Source organism: Buteo buteo, chromosome 9 (assembly GCF_964188355.1).
Source record: "Buteo buteo chromosome 9, bButBut1.hap1.1, whole genome shotgun sequence".
Classification (NCBI taxonomy): Eukaryota; Metazoa; Chordata; class Aves; order Accipitriformes; family Accipitridae; genus Buteo; species Buteo buteo.
Window position 1 is genome coordinate 28,248,972 of NC_134179.1, and position 22,148 is coordinate 28,271,119.

The 22,148-nt window shown below is 40.7% G+C and overlaps 1 protein-coding gene across 3 annotated transcripts in view; it reads left to right on the forward strand.

Moving 5' to 3' along the window:
• The first annotated feature begins 324 nt into the window (after positions 1-324).
• AIG1 (androgen induced 1) overlaps positions 325-22,148 on the forward strand; it is a 124,754-nt gene continuing 102,930 nt past the window's right edge. For 2 of the 3 annotated variants that reach the window (XR_012651655.1, XR_012651656.1), the window contains exons 1-2: positions 325-669; positions 13,313-13,391. Coding sequence is in view for 1 of the 3 variants with exons in the window: in XM_075035885.1 (XP_074891986.1) it covers positions 529-669 (141 nt within the window). In the remaining 2 variants the exon portion in view is untranslated. The remainder of the gene's footprint in view (positions 670-13,312; positions 13,392-22,148) is intronic. The other variant, XM_075035885.1, reaches the window with a different exon arrangement.

Here is a 22,148-nt window from a genome sequence, read left to right on the forward strand (position 1 = left end):
TTCACGCTCCTGCCCTCCCGGGGGCGGTGCGCCTGAGGGACGCGGGTCCCCCGGGCAGGGCCGCGCCGCTGCCGCCGCGGCCCCGGCCCCGCACCTGCCAGCCCCCGGGCACCTACCGCCGCCGGAGCGGCGCGGCGAGAGGAGCGATGGGAGGCGGCGGGCATGCCCCTCCGCTCCCCCGGGAACGGCCCGGCCTCTTCCCGGCCGGGGACCCGCGGCTCGGGAGGGCGCCGAGCCCGCCAGCCGGGCTGCTGCCAGCAGCGCCGGCACCGCCGCCGCCGCCCACCCCCCCTCCGCCGCCGCCTGCCCCGCGCCGCTGCCGGCCGCCGCCGCCGCGCCGCGCGGCCCTTCCGCTCCGCTGCGCTCCGCCCCGGCCGGGGCCGACGGCGGCGCGGGGGCGCTGGGAGTCCCGCCCGCACGGGCACGGGCGCGCACACGCACACCACACACACACGCACGCGGAAGTGCACCCCGAGCTGGCTCGCAGCCCGCCGCCGCCGCCGAGGCCGCCCCGGCGCAGCGCGCAACATGGCGCTGGTGCCCTGCCAGGTGCTGCGCGCCGCCATCCTCCTGTCCTATTGCTCCATCCTGTGCAATTACAAGGCCATTGACATGCCCGCGCATCAGACCTATGGAGGCAGCTGGAAATTTCTGACCTTCATAGACCTGGTAAGTGCCCCCGGCGCCCGTGGCCCTGCCCCCTCCCTCCGGCTGCCCGTTTAACGGCCGCGGCCCCGCGCGGGAGCCCCCGGAGGCGGCGGCCCTGCTCGACGGCAGCGCCATGAGGTGACCTTAAAGCGGGGACGGAGACATGTTGTGACTCCGGGGCCGGCCGTGAGAGGAGACCCCGCGGCAGCGGAGCCGGGTGGTTGGAGCGGAGGAGGAGACGGACAAAGCCGAGGGGCTGCTGCCTGGGAGCGGCCGTGGGGAAGGTGCGCCTGACGCCCTGTCACCGCGGTGCCGATGCTGTGTTTCGCCTTTCTTAATGGCTGACAGTAAACACCAGAACCCGCTGGTCCCAGCCTTCGGCTCCCGTGTGCTGTCAAAATAGGAAACATGTCTTGCTCCTTCTGGCCTACCCGAGGAGTCCATCCCCGACAGGTGCAAGTGCGTGAGAGTGACACAAAAAATGTTGGGCAACGCAACCTGCCGGAGCCAGTTAGTTTTGGTTGCAAATCCAACAAGCCTACGAAACAAAAGATGTTTTCATTTCACTTTTCTTCATGAGGGTCCAGATCTGGAACAGTCACGAGCATGCTGGCCTGCTGGAAAACACCAGGTGCTGGCCAGGGGCTATTTTTGCCCTGAGCTTCCAAATTCCTAGCCTTGCTGCCTCCACAACAGTGTTCCCCTAGTGCAGGTGGAAGGAGAGGGGGCAGGAGGAAGAGAGGGGATGGGAGGAGAAACTTGGGTTTCTGGGTTAGAAATATGATAGCCAATTTACACCTAGTAGCTAGAGCAAAATAGTTTTTTTTCTTTGAATCCACAGTGTAAATAGGTGAGAAATTTTGCGGTTCCTACAGAGTTACAGAAAAGTCCCAAAACGCAAGTATTTCAGTGCTTCCCAGTGATAAAACCTCTCTCAGAACCTCATTGTAGGTTCACAAGTATTGCTACTATTGCCTACACACTTCATACCTAGTCAGTACGTTGAGTTTGTGAGTTTGGAGACCAAACTCAAACACTATTAACCTGGCAGGTCAAGTGTGCAAATTTCTGGATCAGGATTAAGCTGAGGTTCACTGAGGTCCATATTTTATTTGGAGGGAAGAAGCACCTACCTTATTTTGCATTTAGCCAGGGTAATTTTTGTGCTGAGTGCCAAAAATTTGCTGGATCTCTGAGGATCCATACCCATAGCTAGTGCTTTTACTGTGATTGTAGAAGGGCATCTTAAGGCCTGATGGCCTTAAGGAAGGCAAACTAGAATCTAAATTTTTTTTTCCTTTTGGGCTGCTGAACAGTACTGTCAGTAATATTAATTGGTAGAAGTTAGTGTCAAGTCCCAGTAAGTTAGGAGGGAGCTGTTGACTTTAGTGGCAGTTGAATTGGAAGTGAACCAACTAAAGCTAAAAGCCAATAATCTTGTCTTTGAGTCTCCTTCACCTTTTCCTCTGTTCTCCTAGCCCTGACAGTTGCTTGAGGATTAAGTGAACTAAGGCTGTCATACAGTGAAAATAACATTTGGCAGTACATGATATTCATCGTTTCCCAAAATCTATTGTCTGCTGTCTGTGGCAAGTTCATGTGGACTTTCGCATCAAAGCATGCGCATGGTTCAGGCTACTTCTGTCGTGGCCCAAAGGGTCAAGGTAAATATGTAGTGCTTTCTAAAATGTCTAAAACAGTTATCAACTGCAGCTAGTCATTTCTGTCCTTTAGCTAATAGTTGTCATGTGTTTCTCATAGTCAAGTCCGATAGCTGAGAAAAGGTTAGCAATTCCTTACAATCTTCAGTCCTTCCAAATAACGCATCCAACGACTTGAATGCCTTTCTCAGTGACTAGCCAGCACATAAACCTCTCCACTTGTCAACAATATTTACTTACGTCCAAAAGGCCCTGGTGGCATCTTATCTAAGCAAATCTATCTTTCTGTCTCCTGGGACAACTGGGAGACTTGAAGAAACAAAACCTGTTAGATTCCTGAAGAGGATACCAGGAGGCGTGGTTGGAGGTTATTAAGCAAATTTCCAAAATACTGTATGTTGACTAAGTCTTGAAAAGCTCTTCCATAAGTTTCACTTTCCTCAACCATGTGCATTGTTCCTGTGTCAGTCACATTCAAGGGCTGTCTAGACAAAATATCATCAATGCCAGAGTCTTGGCAGACGTGTGTTCTTGCTACAGATTGTACCTCCACAAGCAGAGATTTCATCTTCGACATCACAGAAGCACGTAGAAGTTCTTTCTGTTTCCAAAAACTGCTAGCGATTTTTGAGAAAAGTGAGTTTGTGACTTGAATCTGAAAAGTAATATGGATTTTTTTTTAATCTGTCCATTTGTAAAGGGACATTCCTTTCCAGTCTTAGCATCAATAAATGTCTTGGAGATTTAGGTAGCTGGCTTTCCAAAGGTGCTGTCTGAAATGATTTACAGTTATCTGCAGGTAATATAATTTTGAATTGAATTATGAAAAACTAATAGTTTGGACTCTAAAACACAAGACACAGTAAAGTATTCTAAATGTATGCATTAATCTGAATAGTAGACTTGCAGCTCTTACACTGTTTACAGAAGCTGAGCATTATGAGGAAGTTGTTTAATACAAAGCTTAAAACTATAATGTCCCTGTCCATCCATAATATTTTGAATGTTCATACCTAAGATTTTCTTGGATGCCAATATTTGTGCTTAATCTCTCCTGTCCTTGAATTAAGAAAGAAAACAAGCACAACTGATGACTTCCTTTAACTGCTGTCATTCTGATGACTGACTCAGTTTTTTTGCAGTTGCGAATGTGGTGGCAACATTCCATGAAACACCCATGTCAATGGAATATTCTTCTGGTTTGGGAAGCAAATGTACTGGCATTTTGTTTTGCCATTACACTGGTGATGTTCCTCACTGTTGCTACTAACAATTGTTTCTCCGCTTCAGACTTTCTCCCAGGTATGTAGAGATGGTAGATACTTACCCTGCTTATCCAAAAGATGGTAAAGATATCTGCCTGTGGATACCTGTGGATTCCAAAACACTTCAGAAAAGAGAGCAGTATCCTTTTCGTCATTTATAGAGTGGGAAACTGAGGTACGAAGAGGTAAAGAGTTGCTGCCAAGACCAGTCAGTGGGCCCAGCAGATCAAATTATTGAACTGAACATTCAGGCTAGTTCAAAACTACAACACATTGCTTTCATTTAGCCTCACAACACAAACCAAGACCCAAAGTTAGTTTCTGTGAAAACAGCAAAGAACTGGATTCAGATGGGATATTTCAAGAGGTGTGCCTAAAATTTCTTGTATAGCTGCCTTCGTTAGACTCAGATTCACCATTTTGTGCTTTAGTAGTGGACTGCTGCAGGACTGCCCTGTCCTGCACCACAACCCATAAATTTGTTGTTGAGCCTCATAGTTGAAAGTTAACTTAGGGCGAAAATGATGCCAGTATAAAATGATACTTTGCAACAAGTTTGTCAGCTATGTAAGTCTCTCAGATTTTCCCTACTTGTACCCCTCTTTGTTCAGTTCTGTAAGTACTTGAAGTAGCTGAATTAAAGAAAATAGTACTTGAATTAAAGATAACTAGGTCATCTTGCATACAATGGAATCACACACCTGCCTTTATAAATACGAATCTGTTGCACCAACTTGTCTAAAATGGCAGGATCTTTGCTGTTGCAGGGGTTAAGTTTTGTTCTTCAGTTTCTCTTGGCTCTCTTAGTGTTGTTGAGAGGAGGCAAAAATAAATAGAATTTGTATTTTGGAATAAAGTGGACCCTGTGGGTGCCGGAAGAAGACCAGTTCTACTTTTTGTGTTTGGGTGTGTGTGATAATTAGCAGAAAAGTAGCTTAGAGTTAAAATAAGTATGTATCTCCTTAGTAAGGGGTGCGGTGGTCTAAATAGCTTCTAGTTTTCTTTGTGCAGTTTCTGTGAAAACCTTATTCCTCAAAGAAGCTACAGTAAACCAAGATACTATTGCACACACATAGGCATGCATTAACAAAATACTGTTTGGGTTTTTTCTTAATCTTAAGGTCTCTCTGATATGCTGAACAGGGTACTTACAGAGACAAAAAGCAAGGCTAGATTTTTTGAAGCAGTCTCAAGTGTTATGTTTTATGTTTATGATTAATGGTCCTATTTTGAATAACAGAATGTTAATGTGGGTATTCATACAGCTTGATTCAGGGCAGCCAAAGCTAGAGAGGAATTGATTTTGCTCTTATATAAATTTGCCTGGCCTTATACTTTTATTATTGTCTTGAAAGAAATAGCAGGATGTCTGTGTGCGAACTTTTATATGTTGTCTGGCAGATTTTATTCTACAAAAAACAGGTACAAGCTCTGTTCCCAGCACATTTTTTGCTAGTACATGTTGTATTTGTTTTACAGAAAATACGTTCAGATTTAGTTTGATTAAATTTGAGTAAGTCATCAGAACTTAGTTCATTTCTTGTCTTCGGAAAATTTCAGAGGGTCATGTTAACTGTAGGACAAGAAAACAGAGTTGATAGATTTATCATTTACTTATTTAGTGTATTTAATTACTTATTAAGTTATATGAGATATGGTTACTAGACAACAAAAAAAAGATAGCAGCTTAACAAAGCATGGCTAAAAATTATAGGTGATTTGTGCCCAATTTGGGTTTAGTCATGCTGATAGGAAATAAAATTACCAGAAAATGTCAGAGGCCAGAAGATTCAGAATTAAGGAACAATAAACTGCTGTTGGTGGGGTATCTGAAGTTGAACAAGTTTCATTGCTAACTGTATGGTTTAAAATTACCAGAGCACAGAGGACAGAAGTAAAAACACATTCCACACTCTATGGAATATAACTATGACTCTTTTCCAGGATTTCCTTTACTAAAATGAATTTCACCTTCTGCTTTCCTCTTTCATCATCCATAAAGTTACCCTGGTATTCAAGTGTTTTATGGCTTTTGGGTGAAAAGATTACAGAAGTATAAAATATTATTATGTATTATTCCCAGAGGTAATTCATCACCATGTCTAAATATCTCAGTGTTCTTACTATAACAGAGAATACAGTCAATGGAGTGTTTATCAGTTTACAGAGAAAGAAAGGGATTGCTTTTTGAGGAATAACAAGGTGAGGTTTCTTAATGGTGCTTAATGTATTTGAGAGAAAAGGCAATGATATACGTAAGGGAGCCTTTTAATAAGTGTGTGTTTTAGAGCTTGCTTTTTCCCTTTCAGGCTGTAAACATGTCAGAGAAACAGTTATGTATCTTGCCGTCAATGCTGTAATAAAAATGCAATAGTATCACCATTTCTTATTCATAGACCCATGTTTTCCATTTGCTTTTGGTAGCGATATTACAAATTGAGTGGAATTTGAGCACGACATTGAAGAGTTCCATTTTCACATTGCATTAGCATGTCTTTATTTTACAATTGGACTTAAATGTGTTGAACATTTAATTTGGGAATTATTAGGAAAGTTACGGCTGTCTTGAAATATTTGTGTTGGCAGTAGGGTTGGCAGGGGAAAAGAGGAAAGTGGAAGAGAGGACAAATTGCAATCACTTACTACGATGATAGATTTAACTAATGTCAGTAATACTTTTTTATAACTCAGAGTATGTAAGTGATAGGTAGCAGTGCTGTGTTTTGAACCAGTGTAAAGTCTGTAGAGTTTTGCTAGAACAGTTTCAAAGGATGATAACTTCAAGAAGTTGGTTTAGTAGTCTTTCTGTTCCCCTTTGAAAAAAATGCCATTTATGTTGTATTACAGTTGAATGATTTTCTTTACAATTTTATTACAGTGGTAAGGATAACTCAGATAGTCTTATATGCCTCCATATAGCAAAGTTGTAAATATTTTAAACAATTAGTTTAAACAAGGACAACACATCTAGTGTTCTGTGTTAGTGTTCTATGCAGAAGTCAAAGTTGGGCTTCTGAGCTGTCCTAATTTGTTGTGAATGTAAGTATATAATAAAATATTTAATCGATGTATTTCTGACCTTATATTTGTGTTATCTTAATGAGGCCATGTAGGCTTATACAACAAATAAATTTTGAGAGATGGACCTTCTTAAGTTGTTGTAAAGATCTATATAACCTATCAAATAATATTCTTAACTAATATAGAAAATTGCAAACTTAGTGTTTTAAATTAAAAATATTTTTTATAAAAATCAAATTCCACTTGAATCAGTTACATCAACCTGAGGATGTACAAAGACTTGTAGGGTAGAACTCCATGTGGGTAGTTAGTTGTTTTGTCCTTAGGCTGAAAAAAAAAAAAGAAAGAAAGAAACTTGATCACTCTATCTGAAAATGGGGAAACACTCACATGATAAAAATCTTTTATTATTGGTGTGTTGGAAGTTTCAAATGTGCCAGTATGCCACTGTGCAACAAAATAATGAAGTTGGTTAAGCCAATAAATAGAAAAAAACCCCACTATGAAATTACAAACCCCTGACATTCCACAGAAGTAATTTTGCAGATTTGAACAAAGTAAAGCCACAATAAAATGTAATAAAACAAAGTTGAAAAAAATAGGCAATTCTGCAGTGTATTAAACATGATATAATGTAGATTCATTACAAGGGATTATGCTGAGTGTGTATTTACCTGAAGAAAACAATAAAAGAAAAATATATCAGATTCCTTCCATTACATGCAGTCTTTTCTGTGCTGCAGCTTTCCATATCTAATAATTGAAGTTGTCAGTGCCTGCCTATCCTAATGTAGTTAATTTAGAAAACATTTTTCTAATTGCGCTACTTTAATATAGACTCTGACGTTGGGAGGAGCTCAGCATGGGTGGAGAATTCCTTGTCATTTGGAGTTTTAATTGCTAATGCAACTCCAGTTAGTAAATGTTAAAAAGGTCGACACCAGTGACAGGCTTGTTAAAAATATCAACACCAGTGACAGGTTTGTATGCTTTCTGCAGAATTTAAGAGTGAAACAAATATTGGTAGGTAATAAGTTCACATTGGACATTTCTATATTTGAAACAAAAGTGATGTTACTGCCCACAATACGCACATGAAGAATATCAAATTCCTCTCAATGTAGGTTTTTTTCTTTTAAGTATCTGAATCTGAGGCCTGGTGTTCTTACCTTGCATGTCCAGGTATATATATGGCATATGAGGTAGAAACAATATTGACAATGCCTTGGCTTATTTTGAAGACCAAAGTGAAGCACAAACTCCTTGTTCATTCTTTGAATGGGTGGCTATGAAAAGCTTTCTTCCTTCTAATGAAAGCTTTTTCAAATTTTGCCTTATTTGCCTGCATTTATTTGAATAAGTACGTTTTCCCCATACCATATTTTCCAAAGCTCTGAATTTACTATTAGTCTTCAAAGCTTTAGGGCCTTTGTTCTATTACTCTTACTATGTATGATGCAAGATTTTTTCAACTCAACATTGTTAAATTTGCTACCACCGAAAAAGCTATGTTTAACTTTAGTGGATGGAAAAGTTAACCAAACTCTGAAGAAAAAACAAAATCATTTGGAAACTGAAGTAAAATGTCCAGCCTTTTCGGAGAGGAAGAAACTAAAGTAAATTGAAATTTGTAAGCATGTTTTGATAAGACTTAGAAACAAGTCCCACTCTGAATTAGAACTGTGATTAAGCATTTACAGGATTTTCATTAGCATTTTGCTGGTTACCTCAGGATATTTTACACTCTCTTGGCATATAGTTGGCGTTGCTTGTTGGTTTTTTTTGCAGTAGACTGCAAAATTTGGAGATCCTGTTGGAATTCTGTTGATTTGGAAACAGGTTAAGCTCATGTGAAATGCTAGGAGAAAATCAGAACCTGATTTTGATTTGTATGAAGGCTCCTTCTGGCAACTTAGGTAAGTCCATGCGATTTTCCCTGGAGAGTTTGAAAGCAACATTTGAATGCCTGTAGGTGCATTCCCTGAACATCTTGTCTTGCCACTGCCCTTGCAAGCATTCTGTTTACAGTAGGATTTCCAAACAAATAGTTGCCAAAGGGTGCAATTATATAATAATTTCTACTTAGATCTGTGTGCAACTGACATAGCTCAGGTATTTTTGCCACAGTTCTCTGTCAGGTTAGTTGTTTCGAAGTGCTTGAGGACTCTCTACAGTATAGCTTAAAACAAAACTAGTACTGCTGAATTTTTAGTAGCTGAATATTGGGTGTCCTGGTAAAGATAAACTACCATAGAATGTGCAGAAGAGCAGAATGTCAAATCCTTTGCTAATTGCTAACTTGTAAAGCAAACCACAAAGGGTGGTGGGTTTTTGCAGTGAATTAGTTTGAGTGAAACAATTTAAGAGGCTAAATCTTACCTGTAGAAATGCTGCTAGGCACTTCAGACTGTTTGAGTTGTTTGTGCAGGGACTTAGCAGAGAATTTCAATTTTACTCTGTTCAGAATTGATTGGCTCATTTTTGGTTTGGGGCAGTGCTGTTTGTATTTTTTTTTAAACCTAGTTCTTTGTGTACCTGAGGGTAAATTTACTTGCTTCCCCCCCATTTGCATATATTTTATCAGGTTTCTTGAAGGCTTCTGGTCCTGGCAGCACATAAGTAACAAATTGTTATTTATTATTATTGCTAGTATTACTAGAATTCAGTAGAAGTGGGAGTTACACATGCAGAGCACAGGTGGCATATGTTCCTAAATGTACTTGATCAGATGCAAAAGGAAGAAAAAGAAACTGCTGACTTTAAATGCTGCTATATAAATTGATAAAATGCATGAATGCAAAAGGGATGTTTGTGAGATGCTTAACAGGCTTGTGGCTGAAGTGGTGGAAGCATTTCATACAGCTAATGTTCAGGCGAGCATGTCTCTGTGATCCTGAGGCAATGCATAGGAGCCTTGACCCTAGAGAAGATGCAAGTTGTTTATGGCCAGTGCTTGCGCACGCTCAGCTCTTGTAAAGGACACAAGTAGAGAAGGTGGGAGAGAAAAGATCTAATAGATGACAGCACTTTGTACCTGGGGTGTGTAGGTGAGAGAGTGCACCATGCTGATCAGCCTTGTGTTGTGACAAACTGGTATTTAGATATTTGACTGCCAGGAATGAGGACGAAGTGAGGGAAAACAAGAGGTGGAGATAAGTGGCTGGTGTTTCTGGGCTAAACCAGCATGTGTTAGCTCCTTCAGACTTCCTCCCCTTCCTTGTCGTCTCCCCAGTTCTTCCTCCCACACACCCACACAGTCTCCCCACACACAGCCCCCACACACTGGTGGCATGGCACCACTTCCCTGCACATAACTTGTTTGGCTTAGCACACTTCTGCTCAGCGGAGGGTGCTTGCAAACTTTGTCCTTAGCTAGAAGCCATATGCACTGACAGATGCAGAGGTCCCTATTTGCTGTTCACTTAAGCTTACAAACAAATTGGAACTCAATGCTGTGAAAAGTTTCTTGACCTGAGTTTGCTTGTTATAGCTGTGTTCCAAGAACTGTGAATTTGCGCGTGCATTAGACACAATTATCTGCATTCCTGTAGGTCCTAGGAAGTGAGTCCTAAGAAGGAATGAGTCGTGAAGGAAATCTCTGGTGTGTGGACCTGCAGCAGAGCACCGTACTTTTCAAGTGGACGTTGAGGAGGCTTAAAGGGATTTGGAGTGTTTGGAAGTGGATATGCATCTTTGTGTATGTTTGACATAATAGTTGTTTACTTATGCTGCACATCATTTGAAAAGATCAAACTGTTCATGAAAGCTACTCTGTTCTATAGTCTCTCCATATGCTGTGCACATCTAAGAGTAAATTGGCCTGCTACTGTTGAAGTCAGTTTAGGTGACCCAATTAATGAACCATGGATAGAAGATTACAGTTGTCCGAGGTACCATATGCTGTTAAGTTTTTGAGTGTCAAAGAACTCTAGCTAACAAGAGAGAGCAGACAGCTTTCAGGTCAGCTGTCTCATGACCTACCATGGCTAGAAAGGGATATTCCTGTATTTATTAAGAGCTAATGATGTTTTTAATTCTAACATATGATTATAGAAGATTAGTATTCAAATCTCCTTGACTCGATGCCAGTATAATTTCAGAAGCTAAACACCTCTGAATTTCCAGAGATTATATTCTATGCTATTAAGTCATATGGCATTTCAGGCTAAGTTTTATTTTCTTTCTCTCATGGTTTGGGGCAGAAGCTACTAAAATGATACTGCCAAATTAATTCAGAGCTGTTTTGTTCCCCATTAATTATAAGGCTGAGTTAAAATTGTGAGATGTATTTTATGAGTATGTATTTTAGAAAAGGGTGGAGGGACCTCTTGTTACTTTGGGGATTTGAGCCAGTGGGATCTGAACTTTTTGATTTTAAAATTCAACGTACAACGTATGAGCAAAACATGAATGTCTTTGAGGGTGCAAGGGATGATTCTGTTCATCTACTGCTAGCTTTATGAGTGAAAGTGCTCCCACTTTGCCCTGATCCATTCATGCCCCTTATCACCCAGTCAGGCTCCTCAGTTACAGGTTACTGTTAGCTATCACTGTATTTTCTGCCCTTTTTTTTCTTACAGGAGCCCACCTGTGCAATATCCCTTTCCCCATTCCTTCTAATCTCTTCTTACCCAGCACAGTCTCCCTGATCTTTCAGCCCTGTATCCCAGTTCCAATTGCACACCCAGTCCTCTTCCAGAAGCCTGTGCTTTCCTATCTAGTGCTGCTTTTCTTATTCCCACAGGACTCCTTATACTCTTTTCCCACCATTCACACATACTGTCTTTTCTCCCAGTGCATTCACTGACTTGTATTGTCTTCTGCATCCTCACTCTGTCTTTCCCAAATACCAGACCTACTCAGTGTCATTCTCTTGTCTTTTTAAAGCACCTTGTGTAGACCCAAAACAATGAAGAATCAGTCATTTTCCATCAGAAAATATTGATTTTGGTGCATAGCCTTTAAGAAACCACTTCTGAAATGATGTTGTTACATAAGACTCTTAGCTTTGCTTTCTGTTTTTGAACAAGTTTTTAAGCATCCTGGTTACAGGAAAAAACTCCCATAAGTGTTAAGCATAATGGATCATGATACTAATGTTTATTACGGTGTTAAAATCTTGTCACTTTTTGGTAGTCTGCCATTCAATTTTTTATGATAAATTTTCCAATTCAGAAGCAAGTCCTTGATAGAGATTGATATTTAAGTTGAAAAATCAAAATAATGTAGGGAATCAGCAATCAGTATTTACTTAGACATTTTCCATCTTTTCTTTTTTTGTAATTTATGTATTTTAAATGAGGTAGTGAATTTATTTAAATTGTATTTTGTATTTCCTAATAGGAAAACTTACTTCGTAATAATCATTGTGAGGTTTGAAATCTACTGCATTCAGTGAGATGAACAAAAATATTTTTAAACATTGCTTAAGCTTGTTGGCTATTACTGTGATTAATAGAAGAAGCTTGCTTTCTTTTTCGTGTGAACATATGTAAGTGCTTATTCTTTCTTTGTGTGGGTGGATTGGGAGTGCATGCAGACACACCTGTTGCAATTTAGAAGTAGGGGAAGAGAGAAATCTGCATTTCACAGTGGTAACTTTATACTCAAACCTACATGGAAGCATATTCATTCTTGTTAGGTGTTGCCTGATAGAGACGAGCCTGCCGTGGCTCCATGCCCCCATGTCCAACCAGTAGCAGGGCTGAACACATGCCTAATAGGCATGTACAGAAATGGAAGTGTAAAATCAGGTTGCTAAAATGTAAGTCAATACAAATGAAACTCTGGCTGGAGTAGGTGGTTTAGATTCAAGATTGTCTTTTAAGGTATGTCAGGCAAATAGTCAAGTGATGGCTGGAACAAGGAGTGCTCAACACAGGACCCACCTGGAGTCTGTAGCCTGCCTGGTTAGCCTTCCTGTGCCCAGCAGAGGGGTGGGCTGTGGGCTGGGTGCAGCGTTCTGATGGGAGCACTTTGGTCTCAGTGCCAATTCTTGCAAGGAGTCGGGCCCTATCACGGGGTTTGATGTGTGTGGCATGTCATTGGAACCAATGCTCACAACTGCCTCGTGATAAAATGTCACATAAGGTCTGTGGATCTTGCAAAGGTCTTGATCTACAGAGGTACTGTGGCATTACTTCTGGCAGCTAATGGGAAGGTATTCTCTCCATATTATCCACATTTGTTCTGCTTAGTTTGCACAGGAGTTGAGGTCAGACTTCCAGTTCTGGGTGATACTCAGCATCCACACCATACTACATGTGAGTTAGAAATATGACAGTTTTCAGCACCTTGCAAGTTAAGACCCTAAAATATTGAAGGTTTTTTTGGTTTGTTTGGTTTTTTTAATGTCTCTTCTGGTGTGATTGTAAACTTAGAAATTATGAATTTGACCCAGATGGGAAGAGAAAGTCAATCTCGTAATTTCTTGGGGGGGGGATTTAGAAAAAGTATTTCAAATTCATGGTTTCAGTGCAGTTGGACTGAACAAGTGAAAACAAAACATTTGATTGTCTTTATTAAGATACTTGGACAAAATTACATTACAAAGGAATCAGCCATTGCAGTGAAAAATTGTTATTCAGAAATATTTTGCCAGCTGTATTAATTGAAAACTTGTTTTATTTTCCTTTAGCAAGGGCAACACCAATGTCACGAGAGCAACATAATACTGAAAGGTGCAACTTACTCATAAATGTTACCCTTATTTCACAGGAATTGTACCTGCGCTGTGTGAGATAGTGAAAGCAAACTTGAATTTGAAATATAAAAGTGAAAGTCAGGAGGGGATGTGGTAAGTCAAATTCAGAAAACAACTGTTTAAACTCTTTTTTTTTTTTTTTTTTTTTTTTTTAAATTAGGTGCATCCTGATTGCAGGGATTAATAAGTATTTTGAAGAAGTAACCATATAATCATAATAAGGTACAAGCAAAGTCCGCTTTTGGCCAGTCTTTCCATCTTAGACCTGGTATTTTGCCTGTCTTGGGTCTTGTGCTCAATGAATGTGACTAAACAGTGTTTACCAGACAAAGAAGTGCAGTGTTGGAGGTAAATCTGTTTTATGAGACTCTTATTTGCATGGTGTGCCTGTATCTCAGTGGTGTATTTTCAGACAAGGTCTCTTTGGCTAGGTTGTGGTGCAGACAGCCGTGAGCCCTTGTTCTGAATCATTCCAGTGTCTTCTGTACCTTTCAGGGTGCTGGCCTCAAGTGTGTATATCTTGTGTGAGAGAAGACATATCCTTGATACTCAGAATTCCATAGAGTAAACTGACCTTTTTAAAGGACTCTTTTTAAGCCAGGTAGATGGGGATTCGGCATTATGAATCAGACCTGGAACAGCCCCATCTTTTATTAATATAATGTCTCCTGATTTACTGCAGGAAGCCACTGAAATGATTAAGTGTACCAGCAGTCTGCATAAAATGCCTGGGTGACCTCCAAAGCACTATGACAAATATCAAAGAAAAATTTTAAAACCTGTATGATCAGCTTAAGGAAAATTAAGGCCATATCTCAATTTGTCGGAAATGCTGTTAAAGTAGGAAGACAGGTAGTGGTTGCAGAGTGGCAGAAGATCTAGGCCACATCTCTTTCCACATGACCTAAAATGAATGATTACTCTGGGCGGAAAGTATCTTTCCACTGGAGTTTGCTTTGCAGTTTTCCTCCTTTGTGGTATTCCCAAAAGAAAGCAATAGATAGGAGTGCCTATTCCAAACAGCCAATCTTGCCTGTTCTCTTTATGGAGATTTATTTTTGTACCATCTCCTTCGTTCTCCATCTTCAAGAAAAAAGCAATGCACATGTAGATGGAGATCTTCTGACTTCTCTTCAGGACAAAATTAATAAATCCTGGTAGCAAGTATCTTACTAAGAGTAAAATTGCTTTATAGTGCCTTTGTGCCTTTTATTACAAAGATCTCAAAGCACTTAGGAAATATTAGTTAACTAAGCCTCACAACATCCTTCTGCAGAGAGGCATGATTTAAACCAAATGCGAGCCCAGCATGCAAAACACTGAAATTGGTTGGACATACAGTCATTAAAATCCTTAAGGAATTATCTTAGTTGTGTAATCTATAAGTTAAAACGTCATTAATCTCAGGTGGTCCAGGAGGTGATCTTTGGGACAGAGGCTGCCCATAGATTACTCCTATTCAGCCTCTGGGTTTTTTTGTAGGGTGGGGTGGGGCTGGAGTTGAGACTGGCTATTCAGGCAGCACTGTCCAGATAATCAAACATCACCTCCAGTCTGCCCCGTCTCATGCAGCGACTCACTGCTACTGCTATCTGCAAAGAGATGGGAAGTGTATGGACATTGCCATCAGGTGTGAATGAAGCCACGTGCTACCCCTTGGTGGAGCAGGAGCAACCTGACTCTGCACTGGCTCCTGTTATCGCCCCACCTTCTTCTGCTCCCCAAGATAAGATCCATATCCTATCTTGGCCTCAGCCCTTCCCAGTGTTGCAACAGATGCTGTCCTCAACCCGTGCCTTCCCAGCTGCTGCAGAGCAAGAGATGGGGAGAGGCAGAGTGCTTGTTTGCATGACGGAAGTAGGAAGGTGCATTTGATGATACGGGAAGGGTGAGCTGAGTCCAAGCTGATGAGGGAGAAGGGAAGAGACACAGCTATTTTAAATGGTAGAATGTAGGCTGCTCCCATGGGTGCAGAGTGGGTGGTTGCTGCAGCAGAGCATCAAGAGGGATAGCTGCAGCAGGGAGAGTTGACCTTCAGAAGAAAAAGAGGAGGCCCCAGACCAGAGATCTGGCTGCTGTGTATGCTGAGTTCAGGGCGTCCTCAGTCTGCAAGAGCCGTGGGGATTATTGCCATACTTCGGGACAGAAGGAGGTGTACCTGCACTGTGTAGCACATGCAGCATAAATGAAGAATCTCTGGGAAATGTTTAACCTGCTGGGTGTATACTGTGAAGTTAATCCCTGTGTGAGCAGTAGGTGTTTTTCCAGAAGAACCAGGCATTCAGCAGCCTGGACAAGTACCGTGAATCCTCACATGCTGCCTGGAAACAGCTTCTAGCTGGAAAGAGGGAAAGGTGAATGTAGGGTAGCTTTAACCTGCATGGTGAACATGTAGGTTAGCATGGGGGCTTCCACCCACATGACCTACTTGTGGAACAGCTTCTGTTCTGAAATAAACAGCACGATATCATCCATGCCTGTTTGAGTAGGACGTGTATTTCTGTTGGCTGGAAGAAAGGAAGGTACAGTTGTCGAGCCCAGATGGAGGCTTTGAAATATGCATGATAGTGGCAGCTGTGTGTGGGAAGAATGACTTGAAGTGTGTTGAGGAGGAGGAGGCTTGTTTACTGTGCTACTGTCTTCATGTAGCTGCGGAGTTGAATGGAGAGAGAAATGAGGAATGCGTTTCATGTCTGTGGATTATTGCCTCACTGTGCTGGACAGTTTTTTCTCCAACGTTCATTATTTGTTTGAAAATTCGTAAAGGATCAATGAGTTGCAGTGAAGGAGATTGCAGAGGAGTATGGTCAGTGTTTTGCCAGTCCTGCATCCTCATGGATCAAGGGCCTGTTTTCCTGAGCTGGGCCCTTCTGCCTGAAGGGTCCTTCTCAAAAGCTGGGCTAGGTGTCTGTGTGCACACTTTGGAGAGGAACACGTTGTTCCGGCAGCCTTCGCGATCCTGAATTTTGTGTGTGCCGGTATTTATTACTGTACTTACGTGGTTACGTAAACGCTTAAGCCTATGTACCATTAGCATTTGTGTGTTGCGGCCTTGTCTCGTTGCTGCGGTTGCCGCCGGTTGGCAGGGGTGCTCGAGGGGATCGGCCCGATGGGTACTTGTGGGCAGCTCACCCTCTTCCTCCCCCAGGGGAGACAGGGCGGTCGTGGGCAGATCGGTGAGGCCTCACCGCCAAGCCCTGCCTGCAGGCAGCCTGCCGCTTGGTTCCCAGGCACCTGCCTTGGCGCAGGAGAGCAGGGTTGGGCTGCGTGCCTTCCTCTCCCTGCCTGTGAAGGCAGCCTGTGGTTGCCGAGCCCCGGCAGCCCTTGAGGGGGTCCAGCTTTCATAGCTGCGGAGCGCGTCACCTTCTTTCAGGAAGAAGGGCAATGCCAACCCTAGCCCAAAAGTTTTGAGGTACGAGAGAGTGTGTGTATATGTACTTACGATTATGTATAAAAGAAGGGAGGACATGGGATATACAACAGTAAGTATTGTATGCATGTGGTGAAGTGGAACATGTGTCAAGTTAATTCACAGACTCCTTTGGGTTTTATATTTTTTTAGATTTATGTTTTATGTTTATGATTTTCAGTCATCTCATTAATTAACGCTTTTCTGTGGGGACAGTAAGGGTTTATGGCTTACTTTTTTTCTCAGAAGCACATTTTCCAAGCATGTTTTATTATGAGTACATTTTTCACATTCCCATCCCAGAGCATGAAATTAATCTTTTCTGAATAATTCCGTAGTATCTCTTTCAGCTATGTGACCTAAGAAGGTCTTTCACTTAATTAACAAAAACTGGTCTGAAATGAAAGTGTGAAGATGTAAAGTCATCTATTAGAAGAATATCGAAAAGGCTTGAGTGAACCCTAATAACAAACTTCTAGAGTCAGAGAGTCAGTTTTAGTGTCAGCTGGTTTTACTCTGCACTACTACTTGGTTCATCCCAGCACTGGAGCACTACCCTTGCTCTTTACACTCTGATAAGGTTGTGTATCTGCTTCCGCAGAATGCCAGTTAAATGTAGTAGATAACTTCCAGATATACCTAATTTTGAGAGTAGCTGCCATTTTAATCTGTAGTCATATGACAACGACTTCCAAGTTCTTATCATTTGAAAAATGTACATCCTAAGTGATTTATCTGATTTGAGCTTTAAGCTTGCAGCAATCAGACCTACTTCCATGATAAACATCCTTCCCTCCCTCTTCACTTTCTGGTGGGTCTGTGAACCCATGCTTCAGACCTTTTCCAATCACCAAGTATGTCCAAGTATTTTATAAAGAACCACAGCAACAAAAGGAAGCAGTATCGATACTCATCCTTAATCTGACTTTTCCACAGCTTTATTTTTAACTCACCTCAACTGTGACACGGGACAACAATGTAAAGAGCCAAAGTTAGTGATCATCAAATGTTTCATATGGCCAGTTCTCAGAAAACTGAATAAATCTCTAAAAGCCAGTTTTCCTGAAGTCATAAAAGGAACTGAATTGATCAAAGTGTAGAACCATCAAAAAGGGAAATTTACAAGTGTTTGTTTCTGTGTTGGACAAACACAACATCTTTACAACACTTCAAACAGAAGATGTTACTGCAAATGGAGTGTGAAAAAATTATCCACTTAATTAGTAGTAAATAATCATGGCAGCAAAAGAATTTTAGGTGCTTATATTCTTGATTAATCATAGTCCAAATTTTCTTCTGACAATTTTACTTTGAAAATTATGCTAGTTTTATTGTTCTACTCTCTTCCAAATGATGATTTAGCTTCATTAGTGCTTGAACTTCTGTGCATTCTTTATCCAGTTTTAAGGCCTCTAGCTTGCACCTTGTGTTGCCATTTACATCTTAGTAATATGAATGCATATAATCATTGTTTGATATTGCTAGCATCTTATCTTCACTTTGTATGCAGACATAGATGAGATTGAAGGTTCAAGGCATAGAAAATTAGACCAAGGCTGGATGAAGTCTTTCTTCCGTGAAGCAGATGCCAATTAGAAATACATATTTAATCTGGTAAATAACCAAACTGAAACTTAAATTTATAGTGTAACTTTTCTGCTCGTTGCCAGGGCCCGTAACTGAAATTTTTTTTTTCCATGGTAGACTTATCATATGGGCATAGCTTTATCAGCAAGAGGAAGACGCGAGTGGTGTTTATGCAGAAGTTTGTACATCTATATTTAAGTATGACCTTTCAAAGATGTCTATAAGGGAGGGAGGTATTCAAATCTTGAAGAATTTCTGCCAACTGTCTTCTATCAAGGGCAAAAGGATTATTTAGTGAGTCTCGTTCAGTCAAGAGTTTTGACTGTCTTCTTGTTCTGGAATGTCCTGAGCTTTAACATGTCATCACAGGCAAATTAGTAAACTCTGTGGGCTTCAGTTTATCTACAAAATGTGACAATAAAATCAGCTATTGTTGCTTCACTGGGTGATGTCATGAAGTATAATAACATATGATTTTCCAGTGCTTTGTACCCTGTGCTATGAATTCTAGTAGGTTTCCTTTTCAGTTTCTTTTGAAGTCCTAGCAGTAAATGTTAAAAGGTTGTATAGACTTTGCTGTAATACTTCCTAGCTGTAATTTTTCTTCACAGTTTCTTCAAATAAACCAGTAATACAATATTGTTTAACTGCATTAGAGAATATTTCTCACCTTAATGTGTAGGATATAAAGCTAGCATCTACATATTTTATCAAATGTTCTGAACATAAAGGATAAATTAATAAAAAACCAACCCAAAACAAAATAGCAACCTAATTTCACCTGATTGCATATAAGACTCAGTTATGGATGTTCAGTGTGACTTATCTGGAAGTCCTTCACATAGGCTTTACTTATTCGTTCCATGCCACATATGATTAGAAGAAGTGAGGTTTTTCAGAAACTTTGCTGCAGTTAAAGTTAGTCAGCCACCAGCATCAATGGAGGAGAAAGCTCAAAGAACATTGCATACTTGTGAGATCCTGCCCAGAATGTACTACAGGGCCAAACAGAGGAGGAAAATAACAGGACATATGCTGAGAATGGCTGAATCTTGTTTGTGGAGTATGTATAGGATATGTAGGGCAGGATTTATGGTAAGGTGAGAGGTAGCAATAGTCCCTCTACCACAGTCTCCTTGTTCTTGTTCTCTCTTCTAGCTGAATATAGCTCTGCAGACCACAATAGATGTGATTATGGTACCATAAACAGGCATTAAGATTCAGGGTTCTTTCTCTAGTTTTAAGGAGCAATGGTGAGGAATGGTAGACTCCTTTTGAGGCTAGGCAATTTTTGAAGTGCACACATCTAAGGTGTTAAACTGGAAGACTCCAATATCCCAACACAGACTGAAGCTTTGATTTCAGCTTTTACCAGCAACAGAGAAAACAACTATGACTACATCCAATCTTGCCTCTTAACATTTTAATTGACAGAAGTCTCCACAAAGTGAAGACAAAACATTATCATCCTAGTTTGTTAGTGTCTTGTCTACATTGCACACAGATGCCGATAACTACCTATGAAAATTCAAGTCCTTAAAACACTCCCCCAGTTGATAAGCCCTTTAATAATACACCATTAGCCATTGGAAAGAATACCTGCAAAATTTTAATAAGCCTTTTCAAGAAAATACATTAGTGCTTCATTTCACATGCAACTTGCCTTACAGATACCTAAGTGACAATTTTTTATCAACTTTGTGCATCTTGGTTAAAAGCTGAATTGGTGTTAGTTTGCTGCTGACACAAAGACTTGGAAAGATCCAGGAAAAAATTCCGTGACGAGGACCTCACCAAAGAATGCATAGCAGCACGTTAATGTGAACCAAAAGTTGGGCACAGGATGTGAGTAAGAATTCTTTATATGACTGGGAAACAGTGGACTGTAAAATTACATGTAAAAGACAAAACTGTTGGTTTCAATGTCTTTTTGTTTCATGGAGATAGAAACAGATTTTGAACAGTCACCAGAGAGGTGAGAGATCAATTTGTGATTACATCTGAAAAATCAAACAGCAGCTTTAAAAGGCAGTACTGGTATGTAAGTGTGTATGTAAGAACTTCCTCACCTGTTTAGACAGCAAACGGCAATGAAATAACCAGCTACTTGTCTTCGCTCTTTCTGAATGTCAGTAAAAGATACATGCCTAAACGCGTACAAATAGCTTGTCTTTATTCTAATGGGTGAGTTGAGCCTAGCTAGTCTTTGCAGATGTTGCAATCACAGAATGATCTCTGGTTTTAGAAGGATGGCACAATTTGGATACGGGTTTTTTTGGTTGTTTCTGTATGAACATAATAAAATAGCAATCAGATGCTACTGAGTACATATTAGAGATAGTCTATTACACAAATTTAAGCTCAAATCTTCAGTTGACCTGTGTCCCCGACTCCTTTTTTTCCCCTAAATTAGCACGTTTGAAGTCTTACCAGCAGGGAGACACTTGTACGAGACCAAATACTATTGCTGCAGTGTCTGTGCAACAGCATCCTCATGTGAAGCTTAAACCTATAACAACTGTAGGAAAAGTCCTTCTGTAAATTGTGAAAACACTTCAGAAGTGTTTAAGATTTTGTGATCAGCTGGAGTCATTCTAGAGATATCTGTGTTTTGCAAACAAGGAAGAGATTTTACAGTCTTTGACAGGACTAAACACTTTCTCTTACATGAAGCCCCAGATTTGATCTAATCATAGGATCACTTAGGTTGTAGGGCAAGCCAGGAGGTCATCTAGTCCAGCCCTTTGCTCAGATCATGTTCAACGCTGACCCGGGTTTCCTAGGAGTTTGTCCACCTGAGTCCTGCCTAATAGGTTGAAAATGTCCACTCTTTGGCATGTTAATACTCTTCTACAGTTACACAACCATCTCCTTCTGTTGTATCGTAGAACTGTGCAATCACATTGTCTGCTAAGGATCTCACTGGTGATAATCCTATTTGCTGGATGGCTAATGATGTAACACACTCATAATCCATCATGCATCCCGATACAGCATATTTTTGGATTCTTTTATCAGCATGGACTACATGTCCAGGTTTTTCAGTAGTTCTTGTTACATCTGGCTGGAGCATGTGTTATTGAAGTTTTTAAGAGAAGCCACACCACAGAACTACTGAAGGTAATGGTTAAGCAGCAGAGTTTGCTTCAGTTTTAATTGGTTTTTTTGACAACACTAGTCTTCTCTGCAGATACAGAGAAAGTATTTCTTCCTGTTATTCATTAGTTTAGTTCAATAACTATTTCATTCACACAGAATGAAGAGAAGTCAATTCACTGAGAAACCAACTGGGAGTTAAAAAGTAGGAAAGCTGGTTTTCCTCCTCCACACCTGCGAATAACAATGAGGTGTGGGAGGATAATATCTACTACTGCTAAAATCTTGTAGGGCATGGTGAAAAGAAACACTAAATCTGGTTTTACTTACTACAGAAAACATTTCATTTGTTCAGTATGTCAGATTTAAATTCATAATGCATTATTTTAAACTTTTCTTTACATGTGTAACACATTTAAATTAAGTTCATTTATTTAGTTAAAACAGTTCAATTCTGATTGGAGAAATTTTAGCATATTCCAGCCTGTCACCAGTCATGATAATTATTTATCAGAAATAAAATAAATGCACCATTTTATTCACCGTTTTCTAGTATAATAAAAAATAAATAGTATAGCAAAAAACATGCTTTTATTTCTTTAGGGGAAGTGTTTGCCATTCTGTTACTTGGCTTTGGCCCTTACAAGTCTGGTTACATTCCAGAATGCTAGAGAGTCCTTTTTTCTGCCTATGATTGACTAGATGGTTGCATTCAGTGTGACCTTTTTGCTATGCTCAGGTGGCAGCAGTGCATTAGG